General features: G+C 38.2%; 1 protein-coding gene across 1 annotated transcript; it reads right to left on the reverse strand.

Moving 5' to 3' along the window:
- Positions 1 to 9,211: 9,211 nt before the first annotated feature.
- LOC145127778 (uncharacterized) lies at positions 9,212 to 10,280 on the reverse strand. The gene is made up of 3 exons (XM_079062911.1): positions 9,812 to 10,280; positions 9,523 to 9,578; positions 9,212 to 9,442 (listed from the first exon to the last, which is right to left on the reverse strand). The coding sequence occupies exons 1-3, from the start codon at positions 10,278 to 10,280 to the stop codon at positions 9,212 to 9,214; spliced, it is 756 nt and encodes a 251-aa protein (XP_078919037.1).
- Positions 10,281 to 14,517: the final 4,237 nt, after the last annotated feature.

Raw genomic sequence — 14,517 nt, forward strand, 5'->3', positions numbered from 1 at the left:
ATTAGTGAAGTGTTATACATCAATGAAAAACGGATTAATAAAAAAACAAAGAAGTATTAGGAGTCGAACCCATGTCAATTAAAGGGGAGAATAAAAACGCACCTCACTATGCCAACTGAGTTTAAGGTCACAATTTTACATTTTTTTGTAAAATTATATATATTAACACCATAATTTGCCTAAAACTCGGACACTATTTTTTTTGGGCCCTGTGTGGTGGAGACCTTAAACCCCAAGCCCTTAGGGTCGGGCCTAATTATAATATGATACTTTTAAAATATACGTAGTTATACTATAATTTCAAAAATCAAGACGCCAGTTCCCTCAATTGTGGGCCGAACCTTAAGAAGTCGATTTTGGCCCAATATAAAACATTTTTCAATTTATAGGCCGAATGCTATGCGGCTATGCCCTGTATTTTTAATCCATAGTTTAAACTTTAAAGAGGTCTAAATATGCGGTTAACTGACTTGGTCCAGACTCAACTCGGATCCCAAAAAAGGATAATGACTTAAAAGGGTAACATATTATTGGTTTTGTACACATTTAGTCCCTGACTTTTTTTTTGTCCACATTTTACCCTTGAACTTGTTGTTGTGTATAGATTAAGTCCTTATTACCGGTTGATGTCGGTTAAGCCGGTCATTTTGTGTTTTACGGGAGTTTAAGAAAAATGAATTTAGTTACGTGGCAATTACGTGGCAATTACCCTCTTTCACCCTCATTTATGAAAAAACCTCATTTACAAACGAAGATCAGTTAGGGTTCTAGTGTCTTTATTCTCACAGTCCGTTCTTACTCAGTGCCTCATTTACTCACCCTTCTCTGCTCTCAAAACACCCTTCTGATTCAATGGAGGAAAATCAAGCTTTTCCAAAAGTCGATTTACACTATAATGGTACTTTTGTGCCTAATCCATTAGTGTATTTTGCTCCAGAAGTACTACGATTGAATGAAGATGCAAACGAGTTTGTTTTCTCCGATTTCATCAAATATGTTGAGAAGCTTATCGATTTTCAGTGCAAGCATGTGTATTACTGTATACCTGAAGTGAGATTGAGTGAGGGGATCCAAACACTACAAAATGAATGTGACTACTCTCAGTTTCTTGAGGTTGCAAATGCTAACAGACATGTGGATGTGTATATTGACCATGATAATGAACCTATATTTGAGTGGATTCAGAAAGAAGAACCAGACGATGAAGAACTTGTGTATTCAGAAGAAGATGTCGACTCTGTTTTGGAAGATGATGAGAACTGTGAACATGAAGAGGATGAATCTGTTACATCAAGCAAAAGAATCTTCAAAAAAGCCTATAATGATAAGTTTTTGAACAAGTTATGTCCAGTAGTTGTTGCAGATGAAGATGAAGAAGGCAATGAACTTCCAGCTGTCTACCCTAGGCATGATGCTACTCAGGAATGGAGGAAGATGAAGCCTGAACTAGGTATGAGATTCTCTTCTCCTGCTGAACTTAAGTCATCTCTCAGTAACTATGCAGTTGCACATGGATATGACTTGTATTATGAGAAGAATGACAAGGATAGGTTGCTTGTAAAGTGTTGTAAAGGAAAAAGACCACAATGCCCTTTTAGACTGTGGGCTTCCTGGATGAAAGATGAGCAAACATTTCAAATAAAGTCCCTCATAGAAGACCATAGTTGCTCAAGGGCATTCAAACTTGGGTCAATTGTTACCTACAAGTGGATAGGGAAACAGTTTGTCACTGACATTTTGGAGTCCCCTAAAATGAGTCTAAGGAAGATGAAAGTTATGGTATCCAAGTTATTCAACATAAATGTTAGTGTTGGACAATGTAGGAATGCAAAAAGATTTGCATTGTGTGAAATTGAGGGTGATTTGAAGGATCATTATTCCAAGCTATGGGATTATGGAGCTGAGATTAAAAGGCCAACCCAGGATCTCATGTTGAAGTGTATGTGCAGCCCCAAAGTAATTCTACTGTGGTGTTTGAAAGGTTTTATGTGAGTTTTAAAGGAGTGGTTGATGGCTGGTTAGATGGGTGTAGGAAGGTTATTGGGATAGATGGATGTTTTCTGAAGGGCATATGTAAAGGTGAGCTCCTCTCAGCAGTAGGCAGGGATGGCAACAATAACATATACCCAATAGCCTGGGCAGTAGTAAATGTTGAGAACAAGAGTACATGGAAGTGGTTCTTGGACAATCTAATGGAAGACATAGATGAAGGGGGAAATGGTAATGGAATCACATTGATGTCAGATGGACACAAGGTACATATATACACAAATTATCTTTTACAAAAATTGCCTTTTACACAAACTAACATTCCAAATCAATGCAGGGTATAATGGAGGCTGTGAAAGAAAGATGTCCAGAAGTTGAGCATAGGTTGTGTGCTAGGCACATCCTTGCTAACTTCCATAAAAAGTTTACGGGTGAGTGCTACATTAAACCTTATTGGAGGGCTGTAAAGGCAACTACAATTCAAAAATTTGAACTTGCAATGGAAGAGATCAAGAGCTTTGATGTAGGGGCATATGATTATCTCATTAAAAGGGACCCCAGCTGTTGGTCAAGGGCTTTTTTTAAGGTGGGAATGGGATGTGATGCAATGGAAAATGGTGTTTCTGAGAGCTTCAATGCTGCTATTGAAGAAGCTAGAAAGAAGCCATTGATCACTATGTTGGAGGACATAAGGGTATTTGTGATGGAGAGATTGTACATGCAGAAAGAGAAAGGATTGGGCTGGAATTTAGCAATCTGTCCAAATATCAGAAGGAAGCTTGGTGAATTAAAGAAGTTGAGAAGGTTAGTTGTTACAAACACTTTTACTTACTTTTTGTACATGCAATTTATAACTAACTCTTTGTATTGACAGATTCTGGGCACCATATGTTAGTGGATACAAACAGTTTGAAGTTGTGCAATGTAATGAAAGGTATGGTGTTGACTTGGAGAAGAGAGAATGTGGATGCAGAGGTTGGCAATTGATAGGAATTCCTTGTGTACATGTCATATGTGCCATATCTTCTTTGAATCTTGATTCAGAGGAATATGTTGCAGAGTGGTTTACTAAATCTGCATTTCTTAGGGCCTATGAGTACACCATACATCCCCTGAATGATAGTTCCTTGTGGCCCCGCATGCCTGATGTTCACCAGATACTACCTCCAATTAGGAGGAGGTTACCTGGTAGGCCATGTGTGAAAAGAAAAAGAGACCAAGTAGAAAATGAACTCAGTGGGAATACAAGGCATACTATAAGCAGGGCAGGTGTTCAACACAGATGCACAATTTGTAATGAAACTGGACACAACAAAGCTACATGTCCAATGAGGGGTCCTTTTAAAGCAGGTTCAAGTAAAGCAAGAAAGAAGAGTAATGCAAAAAATTGTCCTTCACAAGCAGGTCCAAGCACTCTAGCTCCAAGTGCTCCAACACATGTCAATCAAGATCCTTTGACTCAAGAGCATGTCCCTGTGAATCAAGAGCTTGTCATTCAAGAGAATGTCCCTGTGAATCAAGAGCATGTGAATGAAGATCATGTGAATCAAGTTCCTGTGAATGAAGTACCTATCAACCAATATCCTGTGAATCCAATACCTGTTAACCAAGTGCCTGTGAACTGTTAGAGTGCCTAAGAGCCTTGGTGTTAGAGCAAGGAAGCCTTCAGAGAGAATCAACAAGATACAAATCAGGAAGCAGGTTTTTCGAAAGGATGGCAAAGGAGTGACTGAGGACAACCCAGTTACTTTAGAGTGATTAGGGTTACTTGTTTTCTTTTGCTTTGGAAGTATGTAATAGTACACTATGTATGGTGAATTTTTTTTGTTAATTGGCCCAACTTTTGATGTAATTGACAATACTACCCTTGCTTGTAACCTGTCAACTTTTGATGGCCTTTAAGTAATGGAATCGGATATGGTATCCTATGTCAATTGTGTTTTGTCTTTTTCAATCTTTATTGGTATTAATGCATTAGTTTATTAAGAAGGTTATAATGGGAATCATATGTCAATTGTCTACTGGGAATCATATTTGTTTCTATCAATGTCCTTGTCTTTTGGTTGTTGAAATTGCAGACAAATTCAATTATCATTGTCCTTGTCTTTTGGTTGTTGAAATTGCAGCCAAATTCAATGTAAATTACAATCAAATGTGTACCATGTAACACTTCATTCAATATGCAAACTCCATTCAATAGAAACATAATTCAATACATTATACCAAACTCTATTCAACTGTTTTCAGATAATATTACAACTGATTTCTACCCTATAACTATGTGCTTTATTCTTCAGCTCTTGAACTTCTTTCTTCAAACATGCAACATCCTCTTTAACTGCTTCAAGTTCTTGTTCTAAATCCGGATTCCCAGTCACAGGTTCATCAATCCATTCCCAATACTTACACTTCTTACCTGGTTTCTTCGAAATGAAATATAAAGATGGTAAGAAGCTCAAAATCTTTATTTATTAGAAGGAAAATCAAAAGTACAGAGGGAAATCAAGATCGACATACCAGAGAATTGGGGCAAACTTTGAACTTTTTGTTAGGGTTGTCTTTAGTCTTGGATGTGCATATTCGAACTGGGAGTCGATAATCACAAAGCTCCTCTTTCTTTGCGATGGATCCAGATGAACTGGGAGTCGACATCTTCTTCTTCGATTTTGGCTATGGGTTCAAAATGTTTTTTGAGTCAAGTTAGGGCTACACATCGTATTATAATCAATGGAACTCAGAGATGATCCACGTAGGAGTATTTACTTTTAATGAGTGTCCACATAGGCAGCCATGTCAGCAAATATGGCATCAACCGGTAATACGGACTTAATCTATACACAACAACAAGTTCAAGGGTAAAATGTGGACAAAAAAAAAGTCAGGGACTAAATGTGTACAAAACCAATAATATGTTACCCTTTTAAGTCATTATCCCCCCAAAAAATGATTATTAAAGGCCCCAAACCAGCCCTTTATGGCTTTAGTCCATTTATATTCTTTTAGTAATTTTTCTTTATGAAAGATGATGTGTTTTAGAAAAAATAATATCTAGTATAATACGAATATTATATAACAAAGATGGATTTAATAGAAAATATTGTATTTTTAGATTATTCTTTTTTTAAGGTTTCACAAGTTTTTATATCTTTGGGAGAATATTAAGTTTTGTAACTTTTTTGAATTTTATGATAAAAATATGTATTTGATTGGAGTAAAGTTTTCTTGATATTTTTATTTATTAAAATACTTATTAAAAACTTACCATTTAAAAAATATTGGTTCTATAACTGTAAAATGGTTATGAACGTTTGTTATACTCGTTTAAATATTTTTGGGACATTTGGTTAAAAGTTTCTAGGTTGGGGCCGGAAAGCCCATAACTACATGTCATATTCTTATTTTTTTCCACATGTAATTTTATGGTTATTTTAAATCAATTTTTATTCCACATGTCATTTTATGGTTTTTCTATTTTATTAAATTTCATATATTATTTAAATTTAATAATAAATGCATATCAATTTTTTTAATGAACTTTCCTTCTAATTTCAAAATTACCAAATTAAAGTTTCATTAATTTCCTTTATTTATTTATCTAAATCATTTGTTTAAATTTAAAAGAGAAAAAAAAACACTTTAATTTTTATAATTCAATATTGTTCTCACTTTTCTTATAAATCCAAACTTCTCAAATATTTTGAATTTTATATTTAAAATTTCTTTTAAATAAGCTCATGTAATACATGAGTCTCACACCTAGTATAGAATAAATGTTTGTCCTAAAATAAAAACACTAAAGCTCGAAGTATGATTTATGCGGAAAAGGGAAAAAAGTGAAAAAAAAATCATTGCCTTTGGTTAAATTCTATTAAAATACATTGTAATTTAGATTATTTTTTTCGGATTATTAATATTTTTTTATTCAACCACTAATTATGATTTATTTTAAACCGTTATATAACACTTTGGTGTTTGTAAAAGGGTTATTGTCACCGTAGTTCAAGCATCTTTCGTATATTAGTTTAAATGGTCCTTCGTGACTATTTTTTGCTTTTAGAGGGCTTATACTTGCAAATGACCGGTCAATACAGTACTTTAACCCACAACTGAAGGTAAAACAACTGTTTGACTTGCCAACTAAGCGGGTGACTCAGCATCGACTTATGGACTAGTGTACTCGTCTTCCACCTAAGCCTCCAGCTAACCTAGTTTAATGCTTTCATTAGTTGGTACCAACCCACCAACCACCCTTAGAGCACAAGGAAGCGTCGGTGGTGGGGGCATAAAGCAGCGTCACAAATCGTTGGGGCTTAACCAAGCACAAATCGAGACCTTTTTACCCTAATAAGCCAAACACGATTCCGACCAACACCCTAAAATATGGCAATGTCGGCTCCACCACCTCCTTCACCTGACTCGATAAATTCACGAGAGTTTCTCAACCTCAACGACATGCATTCCATTTTTTGCGACTGTGGAGACAAGATTGCTGCCAACCAGATCGAGATGCAGACGCTCAAAGATCAGTTGGGTAAATATTTCATTGTGTGCCTTGTTGATCACATCGGTCTCCATCACAAGTTGGAAGATCACGACAGGAAGTTAAAAGCGATTGTTGTGGTGATGGGCGACATCATGGTGGCAATGCATGGGATGATGATGGTTGGGATCAAAGTCCTTATGAAGCGTGGATAAGTTGTTTTGGGTACATTACGATGCATATATAATATAGATATATTAGTTATAGATTTTCTGTTCTTAGTTTTATTTTTATTTTTTTGTGTTTGGTATCTAAGGATTATGTGAAAAGACCTGTGTTGATGACAGACATTTTGTTCGTTTGTTAAGGTTTTTAATGGAAAAGGACCTGAGTTGGTCTTAGGCGTTTTGTATCTAATGTTTGACCATTTGAGTTCGGTTGAAATATCATGCAATAACGAAGAACATAACATATGTTGGGTTGTTGTACCCCACGTGTGTTGCACGGTGAGGGTAGTTTTGTCATTTGGTGTTTATAACGGCTGTAAAAAGGGGTGTCTCATTCAAAAGGGTGCCTCTTTCATTTTTTTCTTCTCTTTTTCAAAGCAACTATGGAGTGAGATCCAAAAAAATTCGACAACATGAAGATTGTTTGTGGGTGTGGAAGTCCGACAATAATTCACACATCTCAGACTATCAATAACCCTGGTAGACCATTTTATGCATGTCCAAACCAGGTAAATGTAGTCATATGTTTAGAACCCTAGTTTCATGATTGTTTTTTTAATGTAACCTTAATTTTTTTTAGGGAGCACGACGAGGTTTCATTTCTTGGGTTGATGAAATAAAATGAAACAATGAAGAAATAATTTTAAGTGTACTGATGAGGTCGAAGAAAAACCTAGAATCAGAAGTGTTGAAGTTGAAGCTGATTTTACTTTGTAGTTAGGTTTTTTTGGGTTTAATCATTTATAAGTTGTAATCAAATGTTCTTGGGTAGTTGAATTAAGAACACTTTGTAGTTATGTGATGTGACCTTGATGTATTGTTGTGTTGCCATTATCCTTAATTACGTATAGGGATGCTTATTAACCATAATCTAGTGAAATTATGCCAACTGTTATGTCATTACGTATAGTACGTCGCTAAGAAGCATCTTTCGTATATTGGCCAGGGCCCTTAAATGCTATGAGGTGTTGTATATGTATAAGTATACTTGTATCTATTTCAAGCATATGTTCTTCACTGTGATATAACATTTGTCACTAAAATTAAAAAAATATATTTCAAAGTTACCATATAGGCTTGGACACTTTGTAACTATTGAGCCTTTAGTAGATAAAATAGGAAATTGTAGTTGCTTTTCCCATCATGCCAACAACCTAATAAAAATGTTAACACTTTTTTGTCCATTAACATCACAAGGACCACATGTTCTTAAATGATGTAATTCACTGTCAGTACCATTCCCCTTTTTTTAACAATAATTGTATATTTTGTCCGGAAAGCACACAAGGATCACATGACAAAAAATGGGAATTGCATGCATGCAAGGTGAAAACTATTAGGGATCCCAAACTCTTAATATATAAGGACAACCAAAGCATGATAATATTACAAACCATTGTCAAAGCAAACATACTAATGTCAAACAAACAAGTAAATGTCAAAGCAAACAAGTACAACTTAATGTCAAACCATTGTCAAACATAACCATAGGAAAACATCAAATTCTCCCTACTCAATAATGTCTACCGGGTTTGCACTAGTTTCACCTTTCCCATCCTTGGTCTTAACCTTCTTTGCAAGTTTCATTTTTATGATCCTCTCAGATTTTTTTCTTTTACCACCAATTTTTGGTCCACTACTTCCTTCATCAACTCTAGTTGGTCCACAACTTCCTTCACCATCTTTACCCTTGTCAATTTTTTTCCTTTTCATGACCTTTAGTTTTGTGGGCCTTTTCACCCTTGACCTTTCTACCTGTGGCCTTTCAAATTTAGGACAAGTAACCTTGTTATTCCCTGCTTGTTTACACACACTACACAATATTATTTTCCCTGCCCTAGACACAGTGTGCCTCAGAATCTTTTCTGACTCATCTCTTCTTCTGTTTACGTTTGGTCTACCTGGAATTCTTCTCTTCAATGGTGGTAGGGGTGGTATGAACTCAGTAACTGGCCACATGTTGCTACCATTCATCCCATGTATTTGGTATTTGTAAATGTTCTTGTAGAAGGCAACATACAACATTGGATCAACATAAGTGGCTACATTTCTATTCAGATATGATATAGTAGATACTGAATGCACACATCCATACCCATTAAGTTGCCATACTCTTCAAGTATAAGTCTTCTTGTCTAGGTCAACAACATATGATTCTGTCAGGTTTCTGGTTTCAAATTGGTTAAGACCACTTGGTAAAACCTGCCAATACCTATTTAAGCCACCTCATAAGTTAGTATGTAAGGTAGAGTAAGAGAGTAAAGATTAGAAAGTACCTTTGAGCTCTTTTCAATTTATTTAGTAGGAGTGTAATTGATGGGCAAGGTTTGTAATCAGGCCATGAACAACCTTTCATCTTCAAATTGTATAGCCTCTCCATAACATATAATCTAATCTCCTCTAACATGGTGATGATTGGCTTTTTCCCTGCATCCCCGATGACACTGTTAAAGCTCTCAGATAATTCATTCTCCACTGCATCACACATCTTTCCTTCTTGAAAGAATGCTCTACTCTAAGATTTGGGGTTTGTTTCCATAAGGTAATCATAGGCTGTAGGATTAAGCACTTGAATCTCCTTCATAACAGCATTAAATAAAGGCTCAGTGGATGCTTTGCTTGCCTTCCAAAACATGGTCTCATAGTGTACACCACTGAATCTTTTCCTAAAGTTGGCAACAATATGTCTTGCACACTGCCTATGTTCGGCAATAGGAAGCACTTCTTTGACAGCCTCGAACAACCCCTATCAAATAACAGTGATATTTTAGACATAATGTAACCTAAATGTAAAATATTTATAAAAGTTGAAAGTATAGGACATACCTTATGCTGATCCGACATCAATGATATACCAAAACCATCCTCTAGATGAAGGTTATCTTTTAGATTTTCCAAGAACCATTTCTAATTTGCTTTGTTTTCTACACATACAACTGCCCATGCAATTAGGAATATGTGATTATTAGCATCCCTTCCTACAACACATATTAGCTCTCCTGAACATAAACCCTTTAAGAAACACCCATCCAAATTTATTATTCTTCTGTAGCTCCCTCTCCATCCTTGCTTTAGTCCATCAAACAAATGTAAAACTTGCTAAAATAAGTCTTACCATCTGGCATAGAATTGACATCGATTTTGACTGTTGATCCAGGATTTGATCTTCTTATCTCCTCACCATATGACCATAGCTTTGCATAGGGATTCGCTAGTGTTCCCTCAATCAACTCAATTGCATATTTCTTTGCTCTTCTACACTGTCCCATACTTACATCTATCCCAAATTTCTCTTTAACCTCATCCCTAAGGAGCCTAACACTAACTTTTTGTTTCTGTAAGAATTGGGTGGTGTAATGGGTACCTATTCGGGCATAGTTCACAATTGAACCTAATTTGAAGTTTCTTGCACAATTATGCTCATTTATGAGACTCTTAATTTTGAAATATTTTTCCTCACTCATCCAAGATGCCCACAATCTAAACTTGCAAGCACCAGAACAACATTTCACTAAAAATCTCGTGCTATCATTTTTCTTGTAGTATAAATGATAACCATTTGCAACAACATAGTTACACAGCATGTGTTTCAGTTTGTTTAGGATTCATAAATCTCATACCTAATACAGGCTTCTGCTTTTTCCAATGAACTTTCTCATTGTAAATATCTTGGTCATTAGATATTACCTCATCCTCATCTACATGATCATATCGCTTGTTTTACTATTGTGCATTGTTATGATACTGAACATGACGTCCTCCGCCCCCGAATGTTTCTTCCGTTCTGGTTTGGGGGTGTGACAGATTGGTATCAGAGCTTTGTTTATAGTGAATTTAGTATATCAACCCATAAAGGATATACAACTATAAACACATCGGGATTAAAACACTCTAACCAAGAGTTAATACTTTTAAAATAATGAAATATTTTAGTAAAGTATTCATACATGCATTCATACTAGGATCAGTGTCATACTAGAACAGAACAAAAGTATTGCGGTTGTTGGACATCACGAGTAGGCTTGGGGACATATAATCAAATCTGGGAGTGATATAGCCTGATCAACTATATCTTTCCGAGAAGTGATTAGCATGTGCCTAGGAATGGTTGTGGTGTTGCAGCAAGTCTAAAAACTTACAAACTCTACTACAATGAAAACTTTAGAACATAACATAAACTTAAAATACTATAGGAGTATTTTATGATACTATAATTACTTGTGTGAATACTAAAAGGTCTTTACTAGTAGGTCAATAGTTGCTGAGTGGATACGCTAAGGTTATATGTGACTAAGGTGTCATAGACTGAGAATCTGTGATCTTTGCTTTACTTCATGTTCCTTGTTTGGTTGTGGAATTAGAGTTAGGGTCACTTATTCGAAGGTCTATTCCATCTTGGTTACATATGACGGGTATGCACTACGCAAGTATTGAAGTAACTGGTAAGGATCATCCTATAATTATCTTAAGTAGTACGTCTATTATATGTTTCTTACATCCCTTTTCTCGCTTAGATAACATGGTTGGATTCCATCTCCCTGGTGACCCGTACTTTCCCAATCAAGGGAATGGTGGATGGCTTGGAGCAGAGCCTGAAGAAGAGAACCCGGTGGTCCCATCAGTAGAAGACCCCGAGGAAAGTTCCGATGAAGAGAACGAGGAGGAATTCCAGGAAGACTCAGACTCAGAACCGGAGGTCTATAATCCACCCCAAGTTGTTCAGAATCCTAACCTTCGTCCGGCTTTTCAAGGCCCGATGCCTCTGTGGGCGGTGAACTTGGGCAGGTGGAGCCAAGAGCAGGGACAACCACCTCCCTACAATGGCGACCGAAGCTTCTACAATCTAAATAAGGGAGGCTCAGCAGACAGAGTCCTTCCTATCTTGGTGCGGCGTGTTGCTCGCAATGCTGAGCTGGGTAGAGCAAACTTCGACCAAGGCATGGAGATCCGTGCTAACTCCAGAGTCAACACAGTTCGTCTCCGTCATCTGACCGATGACCAGAACTTGGAAAGGACTCGCACTGATGCCCTACTGGTGGAGCTGAATGCCTGACAATCTGAAGTTAGGGATCTTCGTCAGAACCAGGTGGTACTGCAAAGGCGTGTGTGGGAAACGGAACAACAGTTGGCTGAATCCAGGGCTGAATCAAGTACCAACCATAACAACTCCCCTCGCGAGTAGAGCCTACTCTACTCTCTCTTTTGGATATAAATTAGGTCTATGTATAGACTCTAGTATTAATTTCCTGCTTATGTTAAGACCTTGAAGTTTCAGTCTGTTAGGTATTTGTGCTGTCAAAATTTTCTCAATTCTGGTGTGATGTAAGACCTACTCCAAGGTCATTTTTCCCAAACTTATCGCATCTTTAAATACCAGTGATATTGACAGACATCTAATCTCATGGGGAAATCTTTGTTCAAATGCTTTCATCCTTCTATTGTCAAATCTCTATTGCAATCATACTCTCATGTATTTGTTGAACTAAGGTGATTTAGTTCATGGATCACTCTCATTATCCTCACTATTGAATGCTTACTATCATCTTCATCTTTGTAAACTTTTAGTTGAAAGATGCATCCACGTCGATCAACGAGACGCAATCCTCCGATAACTCCAACTCAACCACCACCTCCTCCATAATACGATCCTACAGCTCTCCAAGCTGCAGTGGCTGCGGCTGTTACGGTAGCCTTAGCTCAATACAGCGCTAGCGGTACTAGCGGGAGTGGAACAGCTGTACATTCTACTCAAGGTGATGCTCTGTGCGCTCTAGGGAGTGTTCGTATAAGGACTTCACCAACTGCAAACCCATAACCTTTAACGGGACTGGGGGAATCATTGCTCTATCGTAATGGTTCGAGAAAATGGAGTCGATCTTTGAGATCTGCTCCTTTCCGGAAGGAAGAAAAGTAAAATTTGCTGCCTACACCTTCTCTGACAGAGCCCTAACATGGTGGAATAGCCATGTCAGGTCACTTACTCTGATAGTGGCTATTGCAATGGGCTGGGAAGATCTGAAGGAGCTGATGATTGAAGAATACTGCCCGAGGGGCGAGGTTCAGAAACTTGAACAGGAACTCTTGAGCCTAACCATGAAGGGCTCCGACATAGTATCCTACACTGCCAGGTTCAATGACCTGGTGGCTCTATGTCCAGGAATGGTCCCAGAACCATCCAAAGCCCCGAAAACAAGCGGAAGTTTTGGGACAAGAAGAAGAGCAACACAGCGCAGAACTATGCCAAGAAGTAGCAGATCGTGGTTGTTCATGCCGCGATAGCACCTGCTGCCACTGCGCCGGTGAAACAATATGCTGGGAGCTTGCCAAAGTGCAACAAGTGCAGCTTCTACCACAACGGACCCTGTCGGGAAATGCAGTGTGCAAACTGCAACAGGAAGGGGTACACTGCCTGTTTCTGCAAAGCTATGGCTAGGCCAATCACCCAGGTCCCTGGCGTTGGAGTGGGTCAGGCTTGCTACGGATGTGGCAAGGTTGGTCACTACAAGAGGAACTGCCCGAAGGCAGGGAACGCTGACAGAGTGGGAAGGGTTTTGGCGAAAGGCCACGAGGAAGCAGTAGCAGACCCCACAGTGGTCACTGGTACGTTTCTCCTCGATAACTCTTATGCATGCATACTATTTGATAGTGGAGCGGAGAGGAGTTTCGTGAACCAAAAATTTGCACACTTACTTAAACAAAAACCACGAGCACTGAAAGAACCGTTCACTGGAGAAATGGCTAATGGAAAGACTGAGAGCACTAGCTGTATATACATAAGATGTACCTTATATCTAGATAGTCATTCATTTCCAATCGACCTCATGCCTGTCTCAATTAAAAGTTTCGACGTCATTATCGGCATGGATTGGTTGAGTCTTCATCGTGCCGACATCATGTGTTATGAGAAGGCCGTTCTTCTTAATCTACGGTCTAACGAAACCCTAGTTATCTATGGCGACAAACCAGGCACGAACCTTTGAATCATCTCTAGTATTCAAGCTCAGAAGTACTTACGAAAGGAATGTCATGCATTCCTTGCTCATATAGTCGATATGAGCCACGAGACAAAAGACAAAAAGAACATCCAAGAAGTATGCGACTTTCCCGACATCTTTCCAGAAGAACTACCAGGATTACCTCCACAACGTCAAGTCGAGTTCAGAATCGACTTAGTTCCAGGGGCAACCCCAGTAGCCAAATCGCCTTATCGTCTAGCACCAGCTGAGATGCAGGAGCTATCCGGTCAACTGAACGAACTGCTCAGCAAGGGCTTTATTAGACCAAGCTTCTCACCCTGGGGAGCACTGGTCTTGTTCGTAAAGAAAGAAGACGGATCGTTCCGTATGTGCATCGACTACAGAGAACTAAACAAGCTTATTGTCAAGAACCGATACCCTCTACCGCGCATAGACGACTTGTTTGACCAACTGCAAGGGGCGAATTACTTTTCAAAGATTGATCTGAGATCCGGCTATCACCAGTTACGAGTTTTAGAGGAAGATGTTCCCAAAACAGCCTTCCGAACTCGATATGGACACTACGAGTTTGTGGTGATGCCATTCGGATTAACTAATGCGCCCGCAGTATTCATGGACTTAATGAACCGGGTGTGCCGTCCTCACTTGGATCAGTTCGTTATTGTATTCATCGATGACATACTTATCTACTCTCGAAGTAAGGAGGAGCATAGTCAACACCTGCGTTAGGTATTAGAAACTATACGATCAGAGAAACTCTATGCGAAGTTCTCTAAGTGCGAATTTTGGATTCGAAGAGTCGAATTCTTGGGTCACGTGGTTAGCGAAAAGGGAATTCACGTGG

Source organism: Lactuca virosa, chromosome 7, assembly GCF_052849685.1.
Source record: "Lactuca virosa cultivar CGN04683 chromosome 7, Lactuca_virosa_CGN04683_v6, whole genome shotgun sequence".
Taxonomy (NCBI): domain Eukaryota; kingdom Viridiplantae; phylum Streptophyta; class Magnoliopsida; order Asterales; family Asteraceae; genus Lactuca; species Lactuca virosa.

Coding starts and splice junctions, on each gene's coding strand:
- LOC145127778 (XM_079062911.1), bottom strand. CDS start 10,280: ATGCTGTGTAACTATGTTGTTGCAAATGGTTATCATTTATACTACAAG. Junction 9,579..9,811: donor TGTCAATTCTATGCCAGATG/GTAAGACTTATT, acceptor AAAATCTAAAAG/ATAACCTTCATCTAGAGGAT. Junction 9,443..9,522: donor TGATGTCGGATCAGCATAAG/GTATGTCCTATA, acceptor GTTATTTGATAG/GGGTTGTTCGAGGCTGTCAA.